This window comes from Dermacentor andersoni, chromosome 1 (genome assembly GCF_023375885.2).
Source record: "Dermacentor andersoni chromosome 1, qqDerAnde1_hic_scaffold, whole genome shotgun sequence".
Classification (NCBI taxonomy): domain Eukaryota; kingdom Metazoa; phylum Arthropoda; class Arachnida; order Ixodida; family Ixodidae; genus Dermacentor; species Dermacentor andersoni.
The window spans coordinates 68978276-69001400 of NC_092814.1; the positions used below are offsets into that span (position 1 = coordinate 68978276).

The 23125-nt window shown below is 49.6% G+C and overlaps 1 protein-coding gene across 2 annotated transcripts in view; it reads left to right on the plus strand.

Moving 5' to 3' along the window:
* The first annotated feature begins 922 nt into the window (after positions 1 to 922).
* LOC126544106 (uncharacterized) overlaps positions 923 to 23125 on the plus strand; it is a 52249-nt gene continuing 30046 nt past the window's right edge. The window contains exons 1-2 of one of the 2 annotated variants that reach the window (XM_050191319.3): positions 923 to 3263; positions 12034 to 12131. In XM_050191319.3, coding sequence (XP_050047276.1) covers positions 3239 to 3263; positions 12034 to 12131 — 123 coding nt within the window. In that variant the 5' untranslated portion in view covers positions 923 to 3238. Of the gene's footprint in view, positions 3264 to 12033; positions 12132 to 18496; positions 20971 to 23125 lie in introns of those variants that run through there. The other variant, XM_050191320.3, reaches the window with a different exon arrangement.

The window sequence follows — 23125 nt, forward strand, 5'->3', positions numbered from 1 at the left end:
CTTGTCCGTCCCCGTGCGGCCAAATCTCCTGGCTGCCGGCGGCGGCGGATAATGCCCGTCATGCAACGCGGTGCCCGCCCATCCCAATGATAGGTTTCTGGAAGTCGGCTGGGGGTCATTTTACGCGTTTCGGCGACTTCAAAGGGGCATCGTAAAAAATAAACGCGCCCCCCCCTCTCTCTCTCTTTCCCGCGCGGCGGCTTCCCTCGGCCGCCCGCCGTCCAGCTGTCGCCGTCTTCTTCCGCGCTGCGCCCACGCGCACGTGGGCGTGTGCGCTCGCTGCGGCGGCGGCGACGTGCACGTGGCCTGCGCACAATGGCACCGGCAAGCGTCGCCTCCCCTCCTCCGCGCTGGTGGCGTGCAGCTGCGGGCCCGAGCACCCGATGCCGGCGGCGGCTGAGGTACCACCTTGCAGGCCCACCGCGAGGTCGCACCTGATAAGGAGGACCGCGCAGTCTATCCGCGAAGACTGAAAATCGCATTGCGACGCGTGCGAGTGCACCGATTTATTTTAATTTTTTTTCGCTCCAGTCGTAGCATGCGAAACGGGCTTTTCACGCAGCTCAATATAACTCGTCGGTATGGCACGCACCACTGAGGGGTCTCCTCCCTGTGTTCGGGAGGTGTTCTTGTGGTCGTGTTATCAAAGTTTTGACGGAAAGGTAGAGAACAGCAAAAGGAGCGAGATCGGTGGCTCGAGATCACAGCGCGGATGCTAACAACGAGACGGTGTACACGACGCCACTATCGCCCGAGTTATCGCGTGGAGGCGACTTTCTCACGGCAGAGCGTGGAGCGCATACGAACGACTGTTTGACGGGACTCAGGCTCCACTTCGTCGCTTCGTCTGCGCGTCGTCTGCAGATATTCTTATATGCTTATTCGCACAAAGATAGCGGCCGCGGGAGGCAATTACAAAGCGTGACACGCTGCGGTTGGATGGCACGGACAGGTGCGGGGAATGCACGCTGAGCTTTCCTCAGCTACTTTAATGGCTTATGTACACTTCGGACCACGACGTTGTATACGTGTTCTAGCTTAACACGATATTTGAGACTGGACTGTAAGTCAATCAGCGCGCCACTCTTTTGGGGGCAAAACAACCACCTGTTGTCCTTCGCTGAGCCCGCGGAGTCTGGACCTGAGCTGAATTTTTTCGTAACCATAGTCACTACAATGCTAGTTATACTATACCGCGGAAGAGAAAAGACAAGCGTATGCGGATGCCGGATGTGTAAATGCCTATATATAGAGCCGCTACGCGCTTATTCTCTTAATCCAATTTTTGTGCACGCGGATCACTTGTTAATGGGTGTGAGAATATTCGAAAGTTTCGAATAATCAATCGAACAGTGTCCTATTCAATTCGGTCTTCGAATCGAATAGTCACTATTCGTAAATGCGAATACTTTTCGAGTACTTTTCGAATATTTCAAAACGTCAGCCGCACCCAAATAAGCATAAAATTCGAGCAAGAGTGCGGTAAATTTTCACTCCCGCAGGCATAGTATAGACAAAAAATGAGAACTTACGTAGTGAAGCAGGCTACACCATTTAGGTAGCCATACTTTACAGGTCATACAGCGATAATCCGCACTCTATGAAGAGCCCTGTGCATGCGAAGAAACTACTTGTTTGCTTCTAATACTCCATTTGTGCTTTTAATAAACGACGCTTCATAACATAATGTTTAATGACAGAAATGACGGAAACTTGCTAATTTTAAGGATACTGGGATGTGAACATCGTTTCATATAAGTTGTGACAACGGCTGTTCGTTATTTGAAAACTATTCGAAAAGTATTAGATATTCGCTTAGATTCTGGCACTGTTCGATCCGTATCGATTCGGTCTCAAAAATCAGTTTTCGTGCACCCCTACTTGCCACTATTGAGGAAGTTGAATGTCGCACGGCGTAAAACAGACGAAATATTTTAAATCTCTGTGCATTCAGAAAGCAAGAGAGAGAAAAGGAAACTGAAAGTGACTGTGTTATACTCGGTTTGCTTCATATTTGTCTGATGTACGTAGCTTGTGTGCTGTAGCAATAGTGTGCATGACTTTCGCGGATGGTTGTGCAGGAATGTCCGAGAGCGCAAAATTGCCGGAGTCGGGAACTCCGCAGTCCAGCGGTACAGTTATTCTCCGTGTGTAAATTTACTGACATTGTTTTGTCTTATCCACAATGCTATGGGTTTGGTTGAACATGAAAACTTATCGTTCAGTATAAGCAGTTGCCGACCCTTAAATCTTTTCGCACGCCATTTCTGTGATTGCATGCTCGCAAAAAAAAAAAAAATTAAAAAAAGAAGAAGAAAAATTTGATAAGGAAACGTAAATAAAAATGCAATAAATACTTACGCACAGTACGAAAATATATTATAGTTGTGACAGGCCGTTACTGCCACAAAGCACACACTGCATAGAGAGAGGTACGCTTAGTTGCTATATGACACGTTACGTGAAGGTTCATTGCACTTACTGCCAATGGTAAATTGATATAACATCCGTGTATTCATAAAGCAAGTATATTACTCTGTGTAAAGTGTATTCGACCATATGGATTCGCTCCATTTGAGCCATATGAATTTTAAGTATGCGCCAACGGAGACATTCACATCCCACCGTGGTCTCAATTTGTTCAGTTGAGCAAAAAAAGAAAATAGAACGGTTGGTCAAAATTGATTAATATCTGAGAGAGGAGCCGAAGAGGTCAGAGTGACGGAAGGCCGTAAGGCACGTGAGAAGCTGATGTCTTCGGGCTTCTCCTCGCGTCGAAACTTCTGAGGCCGTTTCTCGCCACTAATGACGCTGTTGCGAAATCTCGCAAGGCGGCAGAGAAGGAAGTCAGCGGCGTGCGCGTTGCGGCCAGTCAAAGCGCAGGCACCGCAGCAGTCGAGTGGGCGCGGTTCAAGCCGAGGGCGACAGCGGCCGCGGCTGCTGCAGGCGCTCGCTTGCCCGCCGGCCGGCGGCCCCACCTCAGAGGACGAAGTGCGCCGTCCCTACGCCCATTGGCTGGCGACGGCTTTCGCCTTGCGTTGCGGCCTCGCCAGCCGAGGGAAGGGGGACCCGAGCGGCGGCAAGCGGCGGCTTCTTCATTGAGTGCGTTGCCGAAAAGAAAGAAAAGTGTACTACAGCAGGCCAGTTCTGCGGGCCGACCATGTCTTCTTGCTTACCGCCACTGTCGACGTTCGGGGCTCGGCTGTAATGCTACGGCGCTGTTTTCCTACGCGCCACCATGGGCAAGATGCAGAGCAAGCACGGTAAGTGTTTTGAACCACGTCTTCCTGCTAGTTGCAGCCGAGTGCCGCGGCGGCGATATGCTACCGCGGTGCGCGCTGTTGCTCTTTATGTCTCACAGGGACGCCGCCGTTGCTACGGTCGCTTTTCATCTGGCCGCCGCCGCGCCGTGATGGAACCTCGCTCACTGCCGCTTCCTCGGCGCGCGAAGCGACGTGCCGTCCACGGTCACGACCGCGCTGAATAATGAAATCTGCATGGCGTCGCTGCACTGACGTAACGCTAGATTGCAACTCCGCGCACATGTTTTCCATCGGTAAAATTCCTTTTGGTGGCTGTCGTTGCAAGTGAGCTGATGGAGGTGGCCAAGCCATTTCACGAATCACGGAGGATGGTTGGCTCGAAATTCTATGGTTGCTTATTCTTCGCAGTACCATCAACACGTGGTGTTTGTGTGCGCTTTGCGAAACTTGAAACTGCAATTACGCATATGCATACACTAAGCTAAACGAGGGACGACACGCACCCGCTGCCATACCGTCCACGGAAATCCACCGCGAAACATTCGCACGTAATCCCTTACTGCACCTCTTATACGGCTTTGACGTGGACAGTTGAATGAAAGATGAGCGACCGTACTTTTCTTGCACGAACTGCCGGCATCACCACAGGTGCGAGAGAAACGGCTAGTGCTCAGCATGTCTACTACGCTCTTGGCATAATGAGCGGCTGGCCGCCGTTTAGGCGGGAGATCATTTAACAGAACCTCACAGACTCCCGAGCTGCGATTCCACTAAGTTGGTGCCATCCATCACCAACGGCGAAAGCAGAAGGGCCGCGGAGGGCGCCGTGGATTCCGAGCTGCGTCGATACATCTTGTGTCGTCACCCTGGCAGGCGGCGTGCTTTCTTCAGTTGCCCCTGTTTGCTTGCGCCAGGGAAGCGCCCTTCGCGGCTTCAATCGGGGCCCCGGCCGCCTGCTTCTCGACTTTACCTTTTCATGCCAGGTTCATTTTAGTCATTTTTATTTATTCTTTGCGTGCGTGCGTGCGTGCGTGCGTGCGTGCGTGCGTGCGTGTGTTTGTTGGCGGACGTTCAATTTAGAAGCCAGGTTTTAGGTGCCCGTTTTGTAACCGTTCGCGATGTCTTCTACAGGATACTCTTTCTGGCTCCGTTCGCTTGTACTTGTTTGTACGCAACCTGCGTGCACCTCTAGCTGCCTCATTTTCGCCAATAGGTGAAGGGCAAGGTGAACAGTATATATATATATATATATATATATTATTATTATTATTATTATTATTATTATCATTATTGGGTCTTATGGCTGCATTGCAGGACAGACAGGAGCACAATGATGTAATAACGTGCCGTTTTTTACAGGACTGAGTACAAGAAGAAACTGAACGCGTATACTGGTTATGAGTCCTCCTATGTCGACGTGCAACAGGAAAAAAAAATCACTTGCGCATACACTTTTATAACAATTAGAAACATATCGTAATTCTTGAATGACCAGCGTACGTTCTCACAACAACGAATGCTCTACTATTAGGAAATGAGAGCCGTGCTGCTCACCACTACCGACTCGAAAATCCTGGTATAGCATAGGGGAAACGGCAAGCTCACACGACATTTTCTAAGTCGATGTTAACGAATTATGCGCACTTATTCTCGCTCAGACGGAAGAACAAGGGAGTCACTTCGGCATAAAAATCCCAAAAGATCCTTACATTCACACTCTGTAATAATGAAAAGGCAACTTCATCAAGCATGACTCTTAACATATTTGCCGACGTCCAACATAACGGCAGAAAATTTTTGCTACGGAACGCAGAGAAAGTGGAGGTCTGTTTGCATGAGGTAGGCTGTTCAAGGCTGCCGCTCCACATTGGGTGATACGGGAAAGTAGCAAGTAAAAGGTTACTAGTGACGGGTTGCGATGGACGAATCCAAACAAGGCGAAGGGATAATGGAAGATACAGACTTGAATTCATCAAGACTGATGGAGCAAGGGAAGTCTCAACGTGGAGCCAACGTTTCGACTAGGGAAATCCTTGTCGAATTGTTGGTCCTGACAAAGACAGTCCAGTCGCCTGGGCTGAGGTCTCTCATTCGCCCACTATTGATCGGGTCGCGTACGAGCACGTGACCATAAAGAAAGTGCATGGTCGTGAGTCAGTATCGTTGATGCTTGAATTTACCAAAGTGAGGCCAGCGTGATTTAGCAAGTTAACTTATTGTCGGTTCTTTGTGAAGCCCACGGCCACTGTCCGTTTTTTTTCTAGACAGACTAATTAACTTAATGGACACTTTGCGACCGCAGTCGGGCGACTTCTAAAGATTCGAGAGATTTACTGTGGGTGCAGAGCTACCTCAAAGAGCGGACGGTTATATATGTAATTAGGAATTATCGACACGCGGAAAACTTCATTATATTGAGAAAATAAAATATCAACAAGTGACATTCGTCTACAGGTTCTTCGTGCGCACTCTTAAAACGGTTGCACCCTTTGGGTTGTATATTTTTCCCACAACGATAATCGTCATCTGCCTTGCTTGCGTTTCCTTTCTTGAAAACTCGGCGCTCGCTACTTTCCTGTCGAGAATGCTATGTCATGCTGATAACGCGCATGCCGTTCGTTACTGGGAAGTACCGGGCTCGCAGCATTAAAGAAAGGAAATGCGGACAAGACAGATGACGTTTATCGATGTGTGGCAAGATACGACTCAAAGGATGTAAACTAAGAGTGTATTGTTGCGCGACAAGGTATAAGCCCCAAAGGGTGTAAATTTTTTAAGAGGGTAGCGCCAGCTTGGCGAAATCGCAGGGAACTTGCTGAATGCAAAATTAAGAGGCAATTATTAGAAAATGTAAGAACAGTTACGAGCGGCTTTTCTGGCGACTGAGCCCCAAGATCGCGTCAAATACCCCCCACCTCCAACGAATCAGCAGAAACCGTCATTATTCTTGAAGAAAGTGAAGTTTACTGCCGCATGGGACGCGGAGTGTCTGGCTGATGGCTGTAATCAAAGGAGCCTTGCCAACCGTTTGCCTGCTTTCCAGTCTTTGGAAATATTTTGAGTGCATATCCAGGCCAGAGCGCACACAGCGGCGCCATGGCAGACGAGAGCCCTCGTTGCTCGGAGTGGACGCCGCATGATTGCGTGTGACTGGTCGAGCATCGCGGTCGCTGCACGTGCCGCACCGGGCGCGATGCAACGCGGCTGCACTGATGCGAGGAGAGGGAAAGCAGAAAAACAGCCATCGCGGGCGAGAGCCGTTGCTGGGCCCCTTTAATCAGGGCCGCCGTGACGTCGAAACAGGGGCCTTCGTTCCCTCCGACTGGCGATACCGGCCGGAGACGGCACTCCTGTCATCTTTCTTTCTTTGTTTTTCTTTTTGCTCTTCCCTTCTCGTCACTGGTGGTGGGCGGAGCAGCAGCGCAGCTTTCTTTCTTTTTTTTTTTCCCCCAGAACTTGCGATTGTGCTGCTGCTATGGGCACAATTTAAAACTGCTGTGTCCATTCTTTCAACCTATTTGTGGAAATATTCAAAACTCCGCAAGTTCTTCAGTTTCTGCTTGAGGACGGCTGGAAAGTAAGTGTTGCCGAACTAAAAGTAAGAAAGATGTATGTTAGAAGGTGAGCCAAGGCAGTGGATTGCAGCAGGCACGTACCCAGGATCTTTTTTTTTTTTGGGGGGGGGGGGGCAGCCCCCCAAGGTAAATTTTTCTATGCAAATCAGAGGCGGGTCTACTTTTACTAGTGCAAACGTTAATAATTCCCACCGCTCGCTATAAAGCCGCGTAAACCCGCAAAATAGAAATGAAATAAGGTGCCTCTGACAAGTACGCCTGTGATATACACCTCTGCTTAGCAAACCAGGAACCACATCAAATTGACTCGCGCAAGAAAGAAGCGCAGGAAGGACATAACAAAGAACAAGTAAACAAGCGTAAAATGAAGATTTATAGTGGTGTTTTGCTAATGAGCTCTGGAGGAATTATAGTGAAAGATATATTTGCGGAGCAATCGCAGTTCTCTTCGGTCCCTCGTTTATTACTCCACCAAGTGAAGTGCCAAAGCCCATAGAGTTTCATACAATAATTACCAGAGGGAACTCTGGCGGTAGTGTCTAAGGGAGCTAGCTGCAATGGGAGCGGTTTAGCCAGCAAGGGAATTATGGGAATTACATGGATTTGCCTAAACTTCGTGCTTCCGGCTTCATACGGCTTTACAAACTCGTCATTTTCAAGAATGTACAGCGCAGTAAATTATTAAAGAAACTTTATTAAAATTGCCCGAACGCAAGATTCGAACACAAGACCTCTAGGTACAGACGCCCGATATTGAAACCATTACGCCACGGTCGCATGCATTGACAAGTGACATATAACGCCCTTATGAATTTATCGCGGGCACGCCAGTGCCTTGAGACGTTAGGCGCGTTTCGATTTGGCCACCTCGACAAGCTGAACCGTTGCAATAAGTATCGATTGTTTGTGTTCGCAGCGTCTTCTGCCCTTAGATAATTATACATTGCTCTGAAATTTACGACACTGAATGCATACAAAGCGTAATAAACTAATCCACAAGCACGAAGGTCAGACAAATCTATGTACTTCCCATCATTCCCATGGTGGCTCAACGATTGAAGCGCCAGAGTTTCCTCTAGTACATTGTACGAAACTATATGCCAAAACCGACTCGTATAGTTATTTGGGAAGTTGTGTAATGATTCGTAGCCGCCAGTCCCGTACAACCGCGTAGACCGCTGTGATTCTAGACGTACTGCACCCACCGCGGAAGGTTAGAAAAACACCCACATATGCACAGCAGTGGAGTGTCTACGTCGGGCGGCTCGACTGCTACCTGTAGAAGCGCCATTCAAAACACACGGAGTCATTCTCCACTTTCGGCGGCGTTCTCTCTACTTCGTTTTTAAATAAAAAGATTTTCATCCGTAAATATTTTCACAAGCAACAGCTAAATTTCTTACTTTTTGCTTTTCCTTCCTGTTTGGCTGTTGCCTCGGCTCTCTCCCTTCGTAGATCGCTTAATTTTTCAATTTCCTTGCGACTCTTGTTTCCCGTTGCCACTTTTCCACGAAAAGTACTCTACAGTTACGGGGAAAAAACGAGGTAACGGGTGACATTCATATTGCTTATGGGTTCAGCGGTTATTGCAAGGTTTGATTGAAGTTTTGAAATTTTTAGGCATGACTATGAAACGTGAATCGTTGAAAAGATATCAGTGGAGCCTTTCTAGCGGCAGCACCTTCAGATTTCGAAACAAACATCGAAATAATGAGAAAGGCGAAAACCTTCCGCATTTTTTTAGCTGGGAGAATACCAATCTGTTTCACGCCCTCAGTTCAGTGTCCTTTCCCTTGACCCGATCAACGATCGCTTCTACGCCTCGGCCATAATAATACTGTAACAACAGCCCAGTGTTGACCGCCGAATAGCTGTCAAGTCTGAAGATTGATTTGGCGGCGCTTTAGGAGTGGTGGCGTGGCCGGGGGGAGGCGGGGGGGGGGGGGGGTGTATGCCGCTTAATTTCGGGGGAGGGGGGCGTATCTCCCCCCCCCCCCCCACTTGGGTACGTGCCTGGATTGCAGTCTGATTCTATCGGAATGCGGCAGCCGCGACCGGGAGTCAAACCCGCGACCTCGTGCTTAGCAGCAGATCGAATGTCACAGCTGCGGACCCGGCGCGGCGGGTTATTGTAAATTGCGATCAACGTAGCGCTCATTGAAATGCTCATCACTCTGTTAATAAACACAACATCGTGTAAACTCAGACGGAAAGTACCTGCCTATCTGGCTTCAGCTAGGTCAGCTGTTGTACGAAGGCGCAGTTGTAAACGCGGATCACATTAGCAGCATGTGGACTGAAAATAAATGTGTAGACACAAAACTATCACCTTCAGGATTGGCTCCTGCGTCGTCTTCCACAACTGGCTCGTTGGCGCTACCTCGCGAATGCGCTAGTGCCACTCCTGCGTTCGTCGGCGTCGTCATTAATTAATTAAGTACCACAAAGATGTAACCAATCTTACAGCGAATTACGGCGAAGCTATTAATGGCTAGTTCCCCCGGGATCGTGTCCGTGTGCAGGCACGTGGGCCGATCCCGAAGGTAGTGCAATGCCGGGCCGACCCGCGGCGGAGGTCCAGTTCGTCATTAAGGGGCCCACATACACAGCTTCGCTGGTCATCCTTCACAAAGTGGAAGGGCACTGATTTTTGGTAGGCTAGATGTATAGTTAAATTCGGCGCACTGGCACACTACACGCCGCTATTAAATCCGTCGCGGTGGTTCAGCCGAGAACGAGCGCCGCTCAGATGTAAGGAGTACGCAGCCATGACGAGGTGACGGTGAGATGATTTCCTGAGCTTGAGCATATGACGATATAACGTCGAGACGGAGGATGCTTGCTGCTCGCTTCATTTTGGTTTCAACTGACGACTCCCGCCACAGTGTTCGGCCAATGATTAGGAAGAGAATACGGAGAGCCTGTGACGAACTATCACTTTTACACAATAAAAGACAACTTGCGAACGGTGGGAGCTGAACCAACTTCCACTTTTATCGAAAATGTTATCGAAAATCTATTTGTCATGCATAAATAATTCTACTGTTAAAGGGAGAACAGATAATAACATCCCCTGTGCTCTTTATTATTATTTTTTTTGCATCGTCTGTTGCGATCACACAGTGTATAATTACAACACGCGCTGCGTAAGATGCGTGAGTATATGTATGCTGCACGAAGGTATAGAGCAACAAGTCAGGTATCCCTGCTGAAAAAGCAAGAACGAGAGGAAAACTAAAAGTCTGCGTTACGCGGATTCCCTCTTGGTTCTGGCTATTTGCAACTGCCGTCGATGCCACGCGCATGCAGCAGGCATCCGCGGGTCTCTCCTTTGTGGCGCAGTCCATATTATAGGTTGTTTTTTCATAGTGGCGGGCAGTTCAGAGTTTTTAATGAAGCAGGAATTGGCGCTCCAAATGAACAACCGTCGTTGTGCGCTCGTTTCGTACGAGCCGCATCGGCTGGCACCGGATAGCTGGCCGTCGCGGGCCTCCGATTATGCAGCTTTCCGGACAGTATCGGACACCTTTTCCTGTTGTCTTCTCCGCGGCGGCGGCGGCGGCGTGTGACACTGCGTGTAGCGCTTCCTTTGCAGCGCGGCGCGGTGATTGTGGCAACGGCAGCAGCAGCGCAGGTGTCGGCTCGCCGGCACGCGTTTGTAGCGCCCCGTGTTTTGGCGAGCGCCGATTCGCCGGCGTGCGACGTCCGCCTCGGTGCCCCATGCGCACGGCTCGGGTGACCGCATTCTGCAGCGGCGGCGTAAAAGCGGCGCCAGGGCCCCCAAAGCAGCGCTCGCCGGCTCCCGTTTCGCGGCGACACAAGGCATGCCGCCGGGCGACCCAGCGCCTCCCCTCCCTCCGCGCATCTTTACTAATCCCGCGGCAACATGAGTGCGAGCCGCGCAGAGTTTTGGAACGTCGGCACCCGCTCCCTTTGTTTTTCGCCGCGCGCTGGAAGCGCGCCGACTATGTGAAATAGCGCTCGCGGCATCGTACCCCCCCCCCCCCCCTCCTCCCTGCCGCGCGCCACGTCTGCCGACGACGAACATGGGGTGATCGTTGTGCGCCGGTATTACATGCTCACGAAGCCAACTTTGCCATCGCTTGTGTCGACCTGATGCAACCATCTGGAATACAGCTTTAAAACAATACCGTGGTTCTACAACACGGCCTTGAGAAGACCCGCATGCCTTGCCCTGCTTGAAGTTTGACGGCCTTCTGGCGCTTCAACCAAGACCTTGCTTCGACTATGTCTGGAATGATTAAATTGTGGGTTTTTACGTGCCAAGTCACGATCTGATTATGAGGCACCACTCCGTAATGGGGGACTCCAGAACAATTTGGACTACCTGGGGTTCTTTAACGTGCACCTAAATCTAAGTACAAGGTTGTTTTCGCATTTAGCCCCCATCGAAATGCGGCCACCGTGGCCGGGATTCGATCCCGCGACCTCGTGCTGAGTAGCCCAACACCATAGCCACTAAGCAACCGCGGCGCGTTATGTCTGGAAGTAGAGCTAATATGGATTTTGGTCGTGCTGAGTTCGAGTAGGAACTGTGCTGGCCTGGTTAATGCGCGAGAGTGCTTGCTTGTTAAGCTTCAGTCACGTGGTGTCTGCAGTCGCGATCGCTGGTCAGCAAGGGATTTGGCACCACGCGGCGTCCTTTTTTCTTCTCAGAGCTAGTTTTGTTCAGGTACAAATTGCAACGTCGGTATAAACCGCGAAAAATAAGAAAAAGCTGAGAAGAAACAAAATAAACTGTCAAGTTATGAACTGCATACTTACTGTTAGGGATTGCGCTGCTTCCTCGCAGTCCGACAGTGGGAAGCGTTCCAAGAAGGCGACTGTTTATATTCATCGAATGCTGCTCGGACAAATTAGGTCAAAGTGCGCAGCCGCGCGTTTTCAAAGGACACGGCGTCCCCTTATTCAAGTATATGTTACTAACACCTTACATGTTCTGTAACTGTAATTCTACTAAGTACAAATACACGTGACTATGCGGAGCGTTCCACGCGTTTTATGTTCGGAAACCGTTTATATCAAGAGCCAAACTTGCTGGGCGGGCGAAGCCATGCCTTGGCGTACACTGCCCGCCTGTTGTATATATGATCGTCTCGTCTATGTTGTTTTGTATCGTTGGCGCCTAAGAGGATGCACTGTGTGACTCCGGATATGTTTTGTCTCTTTGGCAGGTGACTGCATCGTTGTGAACGCGCATTTCAACCCTGTCTGCCAGTTGGATGACGACCTGCCGCGGCAAAAACCGCAGAGCCAGACATTCGCTTGCTCGGTAAGTTTCTGCGAGGTTAGTGCCATGCGGCTTTAGCAAAGGTGTATCGGCGTCCGCCAAATATAGCTGAAGGTTCGACTATATAGTATTTTCGTTGATCAGTTTGCGTGCAGCGTCGGCCGCACCAACCTCACGAAAGCGAAAAGTAATGTAGCGTTTGTTTCTTTCCGTCACGATCTAAAGGAAAAAAAATGGATAACGGTTTGCAGATCTATGCACAATCTTAGTAGGCACGCATAAGTAGCATTGTCTAGCACAGGGCGAACTTCCGAAGGCACCAGGATTTCCAGATGCAATCATTAGTTAATGCTGCGCTTTTCACAGAGGTCACTCAAGCCTGCAGAAGTGCACGAAGACCGTTATAAAGATTTGAGAAGTATCTTCGCCGAGCTACAGTGGCTCCGCAGCCTTCTCTACCAAGGTCCATTGCAACTTTGTTAACTGATCGCGTGCTTTAGGGTTTTGTACCAGATACACACGTCGATAGACTCCCTATAATATCTACACAGGTCCTTGTCACTATCTGCAATTCTTCACCTTGATGCCCCTAATCTCCTGCCTGTGGGGATACTCTGTGAATATGTTTACGAAAGTGACCTCCTGTGACGTCGGGAATGGGAGGTCAGTGAAGGTTTTGTTCACACGAACGCGCCTGCCCGTGCTATGGCGATTTTTACAGCATTGTTAACTTCGGGCGTTAGCATTTTACCTGACACTCATTAGGACTTAGCGTGTAATGTTACGTGCACGTTGACCTATTCCCTCAAAACACACACACACACACACACACACACACACACACACACACACACACACACACACACACACACACACACACACACACACACACACACACACACACACACACACACACACACACACACACACACACACTTTCCAGCATATTGAAATATGTGCCAGTTTATAGAAAAATAGTTTACGAGCTTTGTATTGTGCTCCTAATTACCCATTAGCAGTATAGAAATTGCTAATGCTGCCATATCACTGCCGCCAAGCGGCGCTCTGTCTAACACACGATCCATCTTGCTGCTTGCTGACTGTGCGCTCAGGGAGCGCATTGTTTGCTTTGCAGGCGCGGGGGGGGGGGGGGGGAAGAAAGAAAGAAAAAGAGGTGTCTGTATCATAATTGTTTGAGCGTTTTTGAAGTGAGGGCTCCGACGTGTGTGCGTGCGTGTGTTTGTGCGCGCGCTTTAGCGGTAGCACACATGCCCGTCACCAAGGCTTACACACTTCCGTGTTCTGCTGAGAAATCCGCTTTGTAGCGACTGCTAATGCTTAAGAGAAAGAGGAAACTTGGCAAGGTCTAGTCTCTGCGAGCATTTGGGTCATATCCGAATTGCTTCGTAGCCTGGCCGGAATTTTGCTCTTCCCCCGTTTTACAGTCCGGTTCTAGTAAATCGGGTCGTCTCCACAAAAGAAAGAAAAGAAAAAAAAAAAAGGAAAGGAAACGCCATTGAAGTTAGTTGCGCGACAGCCGATGCTCGAAATTATACACCCACGGTGCGGCTTGGAAAGAAAAGCAGCTGCGTTTGAATGTCGTTCCAGAATTGGCCAATCCCGAGTTTGGTTAAGAAAATATTACTCAGCGCGTGTCTATACGTGATATGAGCTCAGGATCGTTTATATACGGAGCGTCGATAAAATCGTTGTTGGCATCATGATATGAATCCAGCAGTCATCGCTTTCATCGTACTTACATCTTTGTATAAGTTCTACGCGTAACTGTTGCTTGATTGTCTATGGAACACTGACGAGGAAAAAGTTCTCGGAGAGCAGAATTCGCGAGAAACGTAAATTTCCCCGCGACTTCGCCACATAGCCGCAATATAGGGTATCGGCGAACAGTGTGGCAACCGTGCGGGAAGTATCCACTGCATCTTTCGATTCGTGGCCGGACGCTGTGACTGCAAAATAATTTCGCTTTTCTCAAATCCCATGCTCCGAAAATCCTTGCGGTTCGATGTACGTGCTCTAAGACACTCCCACAATGCTTAAAACAAGAAGGGAAAAATAAATGGGAGCAGTTTTCTTAAAATAACTCGAAGGCAGCTTTCTACCTTCCTGCTACTACTCGTGAGGTCTAGAGTTCGATTGCCAGTGTTAAACCTCATCTGTAAATCATCTTTCTCGCAGAGCCCTTGTGAAATGCACATTGGAGATTTAATATAATTACGAGTAGTTAATTATCTGCCACCGCCATGAAATGCGCAAAGAAACGGTCCGTTCGTTTGTTCTGAGAGAGAAGCGACCTTTTTTTGGTTTCCCGTCCGTTATACGATCACCTGCCCGCTGTGGTGATACTGCTGTGGACGCTATGCGTACAGCTGTCAATGAGAATACTGCTACAGATTTCTAGCTGTCGCTAGAAAGGCATTAAAGCGGCTGTGTGGACACGCTACGCAGCTCTGAGGAACGAATATTCCGCAATATTTCTCCGGGTCTCCATACATGGGCACAAGAAAATGTTGCCTCCGTGCGTTCGGCGCTGGACGAAAAAAAAAAACAAAACAACGGAGTAGTGATTGTTCGGCAAATAGCATGGTGCGTCTGACCTTTCTGTTCTGCCATGCTGATTGACCGGACTATTATTATTTTTTATCCCGAATATTTTCGTGCTTTCCGTCCAAATGAGCGGACCACGCCGCTTGAACAAGCTTTTTCCTGTGTGCTCGATGGTGAGGTTTGCCGAGCTGTTGTCCAGGGGCCGCCATCGTCGGTTTTGTGCCACCGCCGGCGCATACGGCGCGCTTGCGGCGGGGCGCGAATCTTAATTTCCAACATGGCGGCGCCGCCGTATCGTGCGCGCCGGCGGCGGACATCAAAGGCGGCGGCCACTCGAGCGGTTCCGGCGGCTTCCCTGCTGGGGCGGCCGCGCCGCTTGGGGCCGTTAATTAATTGGCCGCCGGACACTGCGTCGGCCGTTTCTGCCATGGCCCCCTCCTTCACGCCTGCTAGCTGCACGCGGTACAGGTGGCGTCACCCCGCTCCATTGCACCTCTCAAAGCAGCTGTACGCAAGGGCTCGGCCCACAGTTGAAGCTCAGGTTTCTCGCGCATATTGTTATGCGGCTCCAAGTGGCTTCGCAGAGGCTGTTTGTTGGCGCGAGTGGCCTTGCCGCGCAGTGCGTACACCCTCGTCCATTATGTAATGGAACACCTCATCTGTGTTCGAACCGCGGTTCTTGCAAGCGTGCAAAACCTCACTCACTGCTATTTGTTACTTTGTTGTTCTGTCTAATAATGCTGCTCATGGAACATTTTCTCATTACAAGCACACACAAGGAACATTACCGGATTTGAGCACAAATCCGCTGTTACCTTTCATAATGGACTAAAGTGTAAGTGGGAAAATCGCTGGAAAGCATTTCCCGAAGTACCGCCCTTCAGCGGCCCACTCGTACAGTGCGTTTCAAAGGGGGTCGTGACTGGCGATGAGGGTGGACAAGCGACCGTTGGGGCGCACGTGCGTCCGCCGTGGTGTTCGGTGGCAGTGCACCTGAAATGCAATGGTGCTAGCGCGCTTTTGAAGCGCCATAGTAGATATACAAGAAAAGGCTTCCGCAGAAACACGAATGTTCACGCGTTCGTGCTGCGTTCCCGCCAGAAGTGAGTGAGCAGCAGCATGCGTGCATTCCGAAGGGAGTGCCCGCTACGCGCGCCAAGACGACGACTTCGGGCGCCGCCGACCCTCCCCTCCTTCCAAGTGGCTGTCGGGCCGTTGCGCGGCGCAGTCACGCGCGCTCCCGCGGCGGCGGCGGACGCGCGTGTGCGTTGACCCCACGGAGCAGCCCGCCGGGCGAGCGCCGCCTGGCGGCCGGCGAGCATCAAAAGCGCCGTGCAGCGCCGATAATTCGCCGCGCCGAGTGTGACAAACGCTCAAAGGGAGCCGCCAGGAAGATTCCCTCCTCGCGCCACCGAGCACTTGTGCCCGCCCGGCCCGATAGCGCGCGATACCCCTTGCCTCCTCCCACCACTCTCCGCCCACGCCTCACGGGAGCCCGCTGAGTAAACAAACCCGCTGATCCTGCGCCCTTATCGAGAAGGATCTCCTTTCGAGCTCTTTATAACGCTGCTTCTATCTCCCGGTACAAGTCAACAGGGGAGAAATCTGGTGCCCTGCGCACCACGGTGCTCGCCATCAAGTCATTGCGCAAGGGCTTTGTTTTTGGCCTCGTTCACGGTTAATCTTCTTGCTAACTACTCGGCTAGACAGGAGAGTGGTCGCATGTCGCACTTCGCCGATAGCCTCCTGGTACTATTGCTTCGTCCATTCTATGAAAAGCCGTCTTGCTGTGACATTCCTTTTTATTTGGTCGTGTAACGCAAGTGCAATAACTTGCAGCGTTGGCGAGCCTCGCCGTTGATGCGGTAACACACCACTGTTCATACAAATGTCACCGTGACTGAATAGTAAGATAATAAAGATTTTATCACATTTCGATTCCCCCTGTGTCCGTCGTTCTATCGCAGCTATGTGAGATACAGCCCGACATCTGCAAGTTAACGTCTAGATCTCTAATTGCTGGTGCACGTACTCGCGTCCCATCCATGGTTTATCTGCACGCAAAAAAATTGTGTATCTCGCTCTCCAACGCGCCTTTACGTCTGGTATCACTTTCACAAATTTTATTATTCCCAGCTCAAACAGCAGCCATACATCTGCGCACCGCCATCACGCACGTCTCGCCGAATTGGTCATCCGCTGAAAGTCTCACGCCAACGTGCCCGTACGACTACATTTTCCAAGTCATTCTTCCTCCGAACAGCAAGCGACTGGAACGACCTTCCCCATGAAATTGCAGCCATCACCTGTCCATCAACGTTCCTAGAAAAAGTTACATCCCACCTGTCATCATGAAAAAAAAATGTTTTACTTTCTCACGTTAACCCCACCCCTTATGTAAAACCCCCTGCAGGGGGTCTTTAAGGAAATAAAAATGAAATGAAATGAAATTTCTGCCATTCCATTCCTTGTCCCCACAAAGGAAAAAAAGAGAAAAAAGAAAGAATGGCACGCATGAGAGAACGATTACTTTTTTTTTCTTATTAGTTTGATGTGTATCTCAGCGCGTGGTTCCCCCTTCCCTCTCTCGCTCTTTAAATCCGATTTCTGCAAATAGTTTAATAACACTCCCGTTGTGGTAAAAAAATTTGCTTAAGCTTCCCTTGTTTACAACTACTGACGTTTCAGGTCTCCTATTCTGCAGATATCGCGGCGCTGTTCTAGAAAAATGACGCACGTTCGCTCATAATGCGCTACACGCCTCTTTCCCGACTTCATCAATCATTCACGCATTTTTCCGTTCTGTCCGCAGTATGATTCCGATGCTCAGTGGAGTTGGCTCACGGCATACCATCCTGTTTTCCCATCTCCTTTCAATTCTTTAGCACCCGACAAACTTGAAGGCGGTGAACACGTGCATTTCCTTTATTATTCCTTTATTTTTTAGCGCATTTAATTCCATGGCAATTCCAGTTTTTGTTTTACTATAGAAACAGTGGAGACGGAAGTAGTGTGGAGGAAGCTTATGTTCGATGCGCTGCGTATATGCTCGTGGCATCTGCTGCATTCCAATGAGGGTTCCCAGATGTGTTGCCTAGCTTCGTCAAGGTTGTTGGAATCGATGAAAAGACCGAAAGTTGACCGCATCCGCCTTCTTGGTGGCCTCATCTGGGTCGATCAATTCAGGTGATGTGGATTGAAGAGTGTGAGATTTTGGACCCCGTCGTGCGCTTTCATGGCAAGCATGTCCGACAGCTTAGCGTGACATCGAAGGTAATGTAACTGACTGCGCTCTTCGTGCAAAATAGAGACTTGTCGAATGCCCTCTGACCCTGCTGTCGGTTATTTATGTGGCCTGTGTCCAGGCTCTTTATCAGTAACACGTGTCGAACATCCGCAATTTAGATTCATTTAGTGCATGTTCTGTCGCATTGCCACGGCGAGTTTTACAGAAACTGTGGCATTCTGCATAATGCAAGTCCGCGCTGAACATCCCAGGTTTCAAGCTTGAACGCTAATGAAAACGTGTCCGGCACATGTGATCCGTATCGTTGCGCCGGTTTTAAAGTATTTGCGCTGAACATCCCAGGTTTCAAGCTTGAATGCTAACGAAAACGTGTCCGGCACATGTGATCCGTATCGTTGCGCCGGTTCTAAAGTATTTGCGCTGAACATCCCAGGTTTTAAGCTTGAACGCTAACGAAAACGTGTCCGGCACGTGTGATCCGTATCGTTGCGCCGGTTTTAAAGTATTCACGTATCCCTCGGGTGACGGGCGCACCAATCAAATCACACGAGGCATACCGTCGCCTTTCGCAGCACCTTTTGTAAGTTCTTGAAGTCGTCTGAGCGCCATGGCGGCATTTTGCCTCGAATCTGTGGCCGGGGCCTCGCACGGTCAAAGGATGCATCTGGCGGCGGGAGTTTAATGGAGAGCACAATCGCGACAGGGGGCTGCTGCCATCAGGGGAAGGGCAAGACCTTGCCGTGCTCATTTGCGCCTCCCGCAAAGCCTGCAAGCGATTAGTGACGCGGCACGCTGGCTGGCGCGCGGCAGTGGTCTCTCCGGTCGACAACAATGCTCGGGCGGCGAGCCGGCGTTGTTGGACGGCCCCCGCTGGCGGCATCTCGGCCGAGGCCTCGACATCAAAGGCGCCGCCGACATGTGCCCGCCAAGATCGGCGCAGCCCTCTCGGCGGCCTCGACCAAAGGAGCGCTCCCTCTCTCAAGCGGCGCTCCCTCCGATGGCCGCCGCAGACCGGAGCCCAGCACCCGGCGACCCTCGGACACCCATTAAAAGCCGCCGGCTGCTCCTTCCTTTTGGCCCACAGTGGCTGCGGTCGATTAGATCCGCGCTGCCTCCTCGCGCAAAACCCCGTTCCCAGCACGAGGAGCACGCGTACAGCCGATTTTTTCCCTAGTCTTTTTTTTTTTTTTTTTTTTTTTTTTCTGCGGGAAGTTTCACTCGGGTACATGCTGCCGAAACAAGAAAGAACGAAAAAATCTATCCGTGGCCGGATGGCTGAGATTCTTATACTTTTTGGTTCTATTGGTTTATGCAGCCCAGGTTCATAAAGCTTCCTTTCCTTGCGCGTCTTTTCCATGGACGCAACACCTGCTGAACACTCACTTTGTGTTCAACTTCGGCGATTGGGTTACGAAGTACCCCGCGTAAACGTATTGTGCAATCAAAATGTATATTGAAACATACTAAAGCGCCTCTACGTTAGTCAGCGGTGCTCACGTGTATACTATACTTATATGGAGCACTCTGCTAATGTTTTCTTGCGCACACGTGGGAAATAGTTTACTCTGAATGCATCAGCTACTCGTCGCTGCTATGGATGGCACGCACTGCTCTGTGCACGGCTTGACGCAGATAAATGCATAGGTAAAGCCTGAGATCGTGGCAGAGAGTCCTCGTTTACTGTTACATAGCTTCCATGCCGCTCACGTGGCGGTACGATAACTTGTGGGTTATGCTAGCTAGGAGACATCTGCAGATTCGTGCCGAGGAAGTATTCACATATTCATACCATTTGCTGCAGATTCAGCGTGTGGTCCTTGAAGAGATTCATCTCTGATCTAACGCGTGTGTGCAAAACTCTTGTATGTTTGCCGTTGAGGCTATGCACAGCTATTTCGTAGTGTTTCTTTCTCTTTTTTTTAATGAGAAATAACCCGCCACAATGATTTAGTGGCTATGTTCTGCTGAGCACGAGGTTGCGGTTCGATTTCCGACTGCGGCGTCCACATTCCAACGGGGGCTGAATGCAAAAGCAATTGTTTATTCTTTTTTTTTTTCTCGAAAGTATGCCCGAGGGCATAATTTTGATTGCATATGCAAATGCAGGCCGGTTACAGCAGTATACGTATACGCGTGTGGAATATTCGACGCAGAAAGCCTCAGCCATCTCAGCCGTCTCTGCTCAGAAGTTGATTTGAGGCCTTAAATCTCATCACTTATCATAGGTACAGGCAGTGAATGTACTGGCTCAAGGAGCTGTTTCTAGTCCATTGTTAATTCGCGACGCTTTATCATATGCAACATATAGAGTTCGTTTTTACCATCCTTGTGCGTAGCTCAGGGAGCAGTTTGTAGAGCGTTCTGGAAAGCTTCATTATAAAACGCTAAGATGTTCACGTATCTAAACGCATTCAAGTACACACTTGACAGTCGTACAAGCTGTGTTAGTTGTGAAACGCTATTCGTACTCGCTCCAGGGCCTCGACCTTCCAGAACAAGCTGAATAAGCTGCCTGCTTCATCTTGAAATGATTTGTGTTACCTTGTGCGTGCATTGCTAATACGTAAATGTGCATCTGGTAAAAGAATTCTTCAAACAACGACGCCTGCACTAGTAGTAAGGGAACGCGTGTGCTCGGTGGCGCCGGCAGCAAACATTCACGGTCATTTATGTGCCGGTCCTGGGGAAGCCCCTTCGTGCTGGCCCCCGTTGCCCTCGCGCTGTCCAGCACGGAGAGGGGCCAAGGCAGATTGCAACGCCGGCCTTCCCTCCAAGGCGAATGAGCCGCTCCTACGCTCGCCGCGCATGCGCGTTGTGCCAGCTGTGCAGCCTGTCGCGCTCCTGCCGCGTCGTTTGCCGAGTTCTCGTGTGCGTCCGACGAGTCCTTTTCAGTGCGCGCGACTGTGGTTGCAGGCAGTGGTGATGACTGCTTGACGGTGCTTCGTTCGCCGACTGCCGCGCATGACATTTTTTGACATGGCTACCATACTCAGGAAGATGCCTCGTTTTACCGTCAAGTTTTGCTCGGCGTTCAGCAAAGCGGAAAGGTCGCTATCCGAGTGTCCGCTGGTGAGCGTTCTACAGATTATTATTATTATTATATTTACATTGTGTTTCGCTTGTGCCTGACAGAATACCGGAATAGCATATTTGTTGGTCTGAAGCCGTAAGCATATACGGATGAGGATAAATACTCTTTCTAAAGCTGCATGATTCAAAGTAGCGCGACTTTTTGACAAAATACTAGCGCTGCTCTTCTATTTTATCCTCGTCAAGAAAAGTCGCGCTCTTAACCTGGAATCGTGCAAAACCAGCCCAATAATTGACGTTACTAAAGTTGCAGTGTATTAATCTTTGAAGAGCTGATGAGGCGGTATTGATGAGGACGTTTCAGCGGAACGTTTTCACTACTGCCGTCTCAATGCTTTGTTACTGTTTGATCAAAAGGTATGTATCCTTGTCACTTTTTGATCAGCGGTGATTACCGGCGTCTGACACCCACCGGCAAGGTTTCATTGCCCGTCATTCCTCTCTAAGCGGCTGAAATGGAAATGAAAATCCCTGGGGAAGCATTTGGAGTATTTTCATAAACCATTAGAAGCGGCCGTAAGGAATGTTTTCTTTATTCCGCAATTTTAAAGGGAGGTTCACTTACGTTTGAGCTATGCGAAGTATCGTATCGCACGGAAAGCTCAACATGAAAATTTGGTACACCAGTGAAGAAGTGTCCGTAGCCCAGAATCAGTGCTTGCAACGGTCGCGTGCACCTACACCGAGGCGTACTGCATGCCTTGTGTTCTTGGTCACCGTCATGTCGCGTATTTGATTTAACCCTTTAAACCCTATGTAGATCGAAGGTGAAACGTGTGCGATGTAACATCTTCGGCCCAGCTGCGTGTGTGTCTTGTGAGAGAAAACTATGCGCCACTAGTTGCGAGTAACGGCATGCAACCGTGGTCTCCCAGTGTGCCTGGCATGCGATGGACGTGTACCGTGCTTTCCTAAAAAATGCGGATTGGATAAGCCATGTCTTGAACGGCAACCGAACTGGCCAGCAGTCTTGAGCTATGTAACGCTCGTATTGTATGAAAGGCATCCATAAATAGAATAAGCAATATTTGTTGGCTTGCCCGTCATGTTTTAGTCATGACGATTGTTGCTTTGCCTAACGGAGCCCTCATGGATCATTATGCATTGGTTACTAAAGGGAACTAAAGTGCTGGTTAATTAATACAACGGCGTAGGGATAGAGGGGTGGAAACGGGAAATTAAAGGCGAGATAACGATGTGTACTATGATGTCAAGCCCTGCTTTGTTTCTGGTTTGCGGCCGCCTGTCAAGCTGCAGACCGCCGATTTTTGCTCATAAAGCCATTCCGAGACTGTCTTGTGAAAATAAAAGGAATTGAACCAGAGCGAAGTGTGCGGTTGGCTACCGTGTATGGAGGGAAGTGGAAAGGGTTATGCTTCATACCCTTTCTCCTCAATAAAACCGCGTAACGACCTGCGGCGGCACTTTTGTCTAAGGAATCAGACGAATACAGCGATAACCATAAATTGGCCGTCTGTGCAAATAATAAATCTGTAACAACAGTCTTCCGGTAATGCGCGGTAATAAACGACAGACACTTGTGCTGAATGCTGTAATAACTACTTTGCACTTTAAGCAACGGGGCCTGTTTCTACAAGCGACCGTGGTCCATTGAAATTTCGTATTTGAATTAAGAGTGTGGCTGTGCTTTTACAGCTTAAATACAATGCTTCATGTAGTGTTGTGACTGAACGTCGACTTTTTCAAAGGTGACGTGTATACCTGCTCAATAGTTAAAAGGGGAAATCCCTCCGGAAGTAGTGCACTGGTGCACGACAGCAAAACAACAGCGGTTACTCGCAAAACAACAGCGCATCACTGCATGTCTTGGTATAACTTTTACTTATCTTCAACATTGGTCACGCATAACATGGGCAGCGTCTTAAGTGCACACTATTTCAAACAAAGATTCCTGTAAACGTGCAAGTGCGAAGATCCCTTACTGATATTTGCTATATGTAGTAATCGTGTAGGAGATGCCCTCCCAGTGGAACTTTTCTATTAAATTTTGGTGCAGAAAAAAGAAAATTATACGCGGCTTTAAACAGAGGTGCGTGTTTTCCTTCATATTCATCATCAGCCTGGTTATGCCCACTGCAGGGCAAAGGCCTCTCCCATACTTCTCCAACTACCC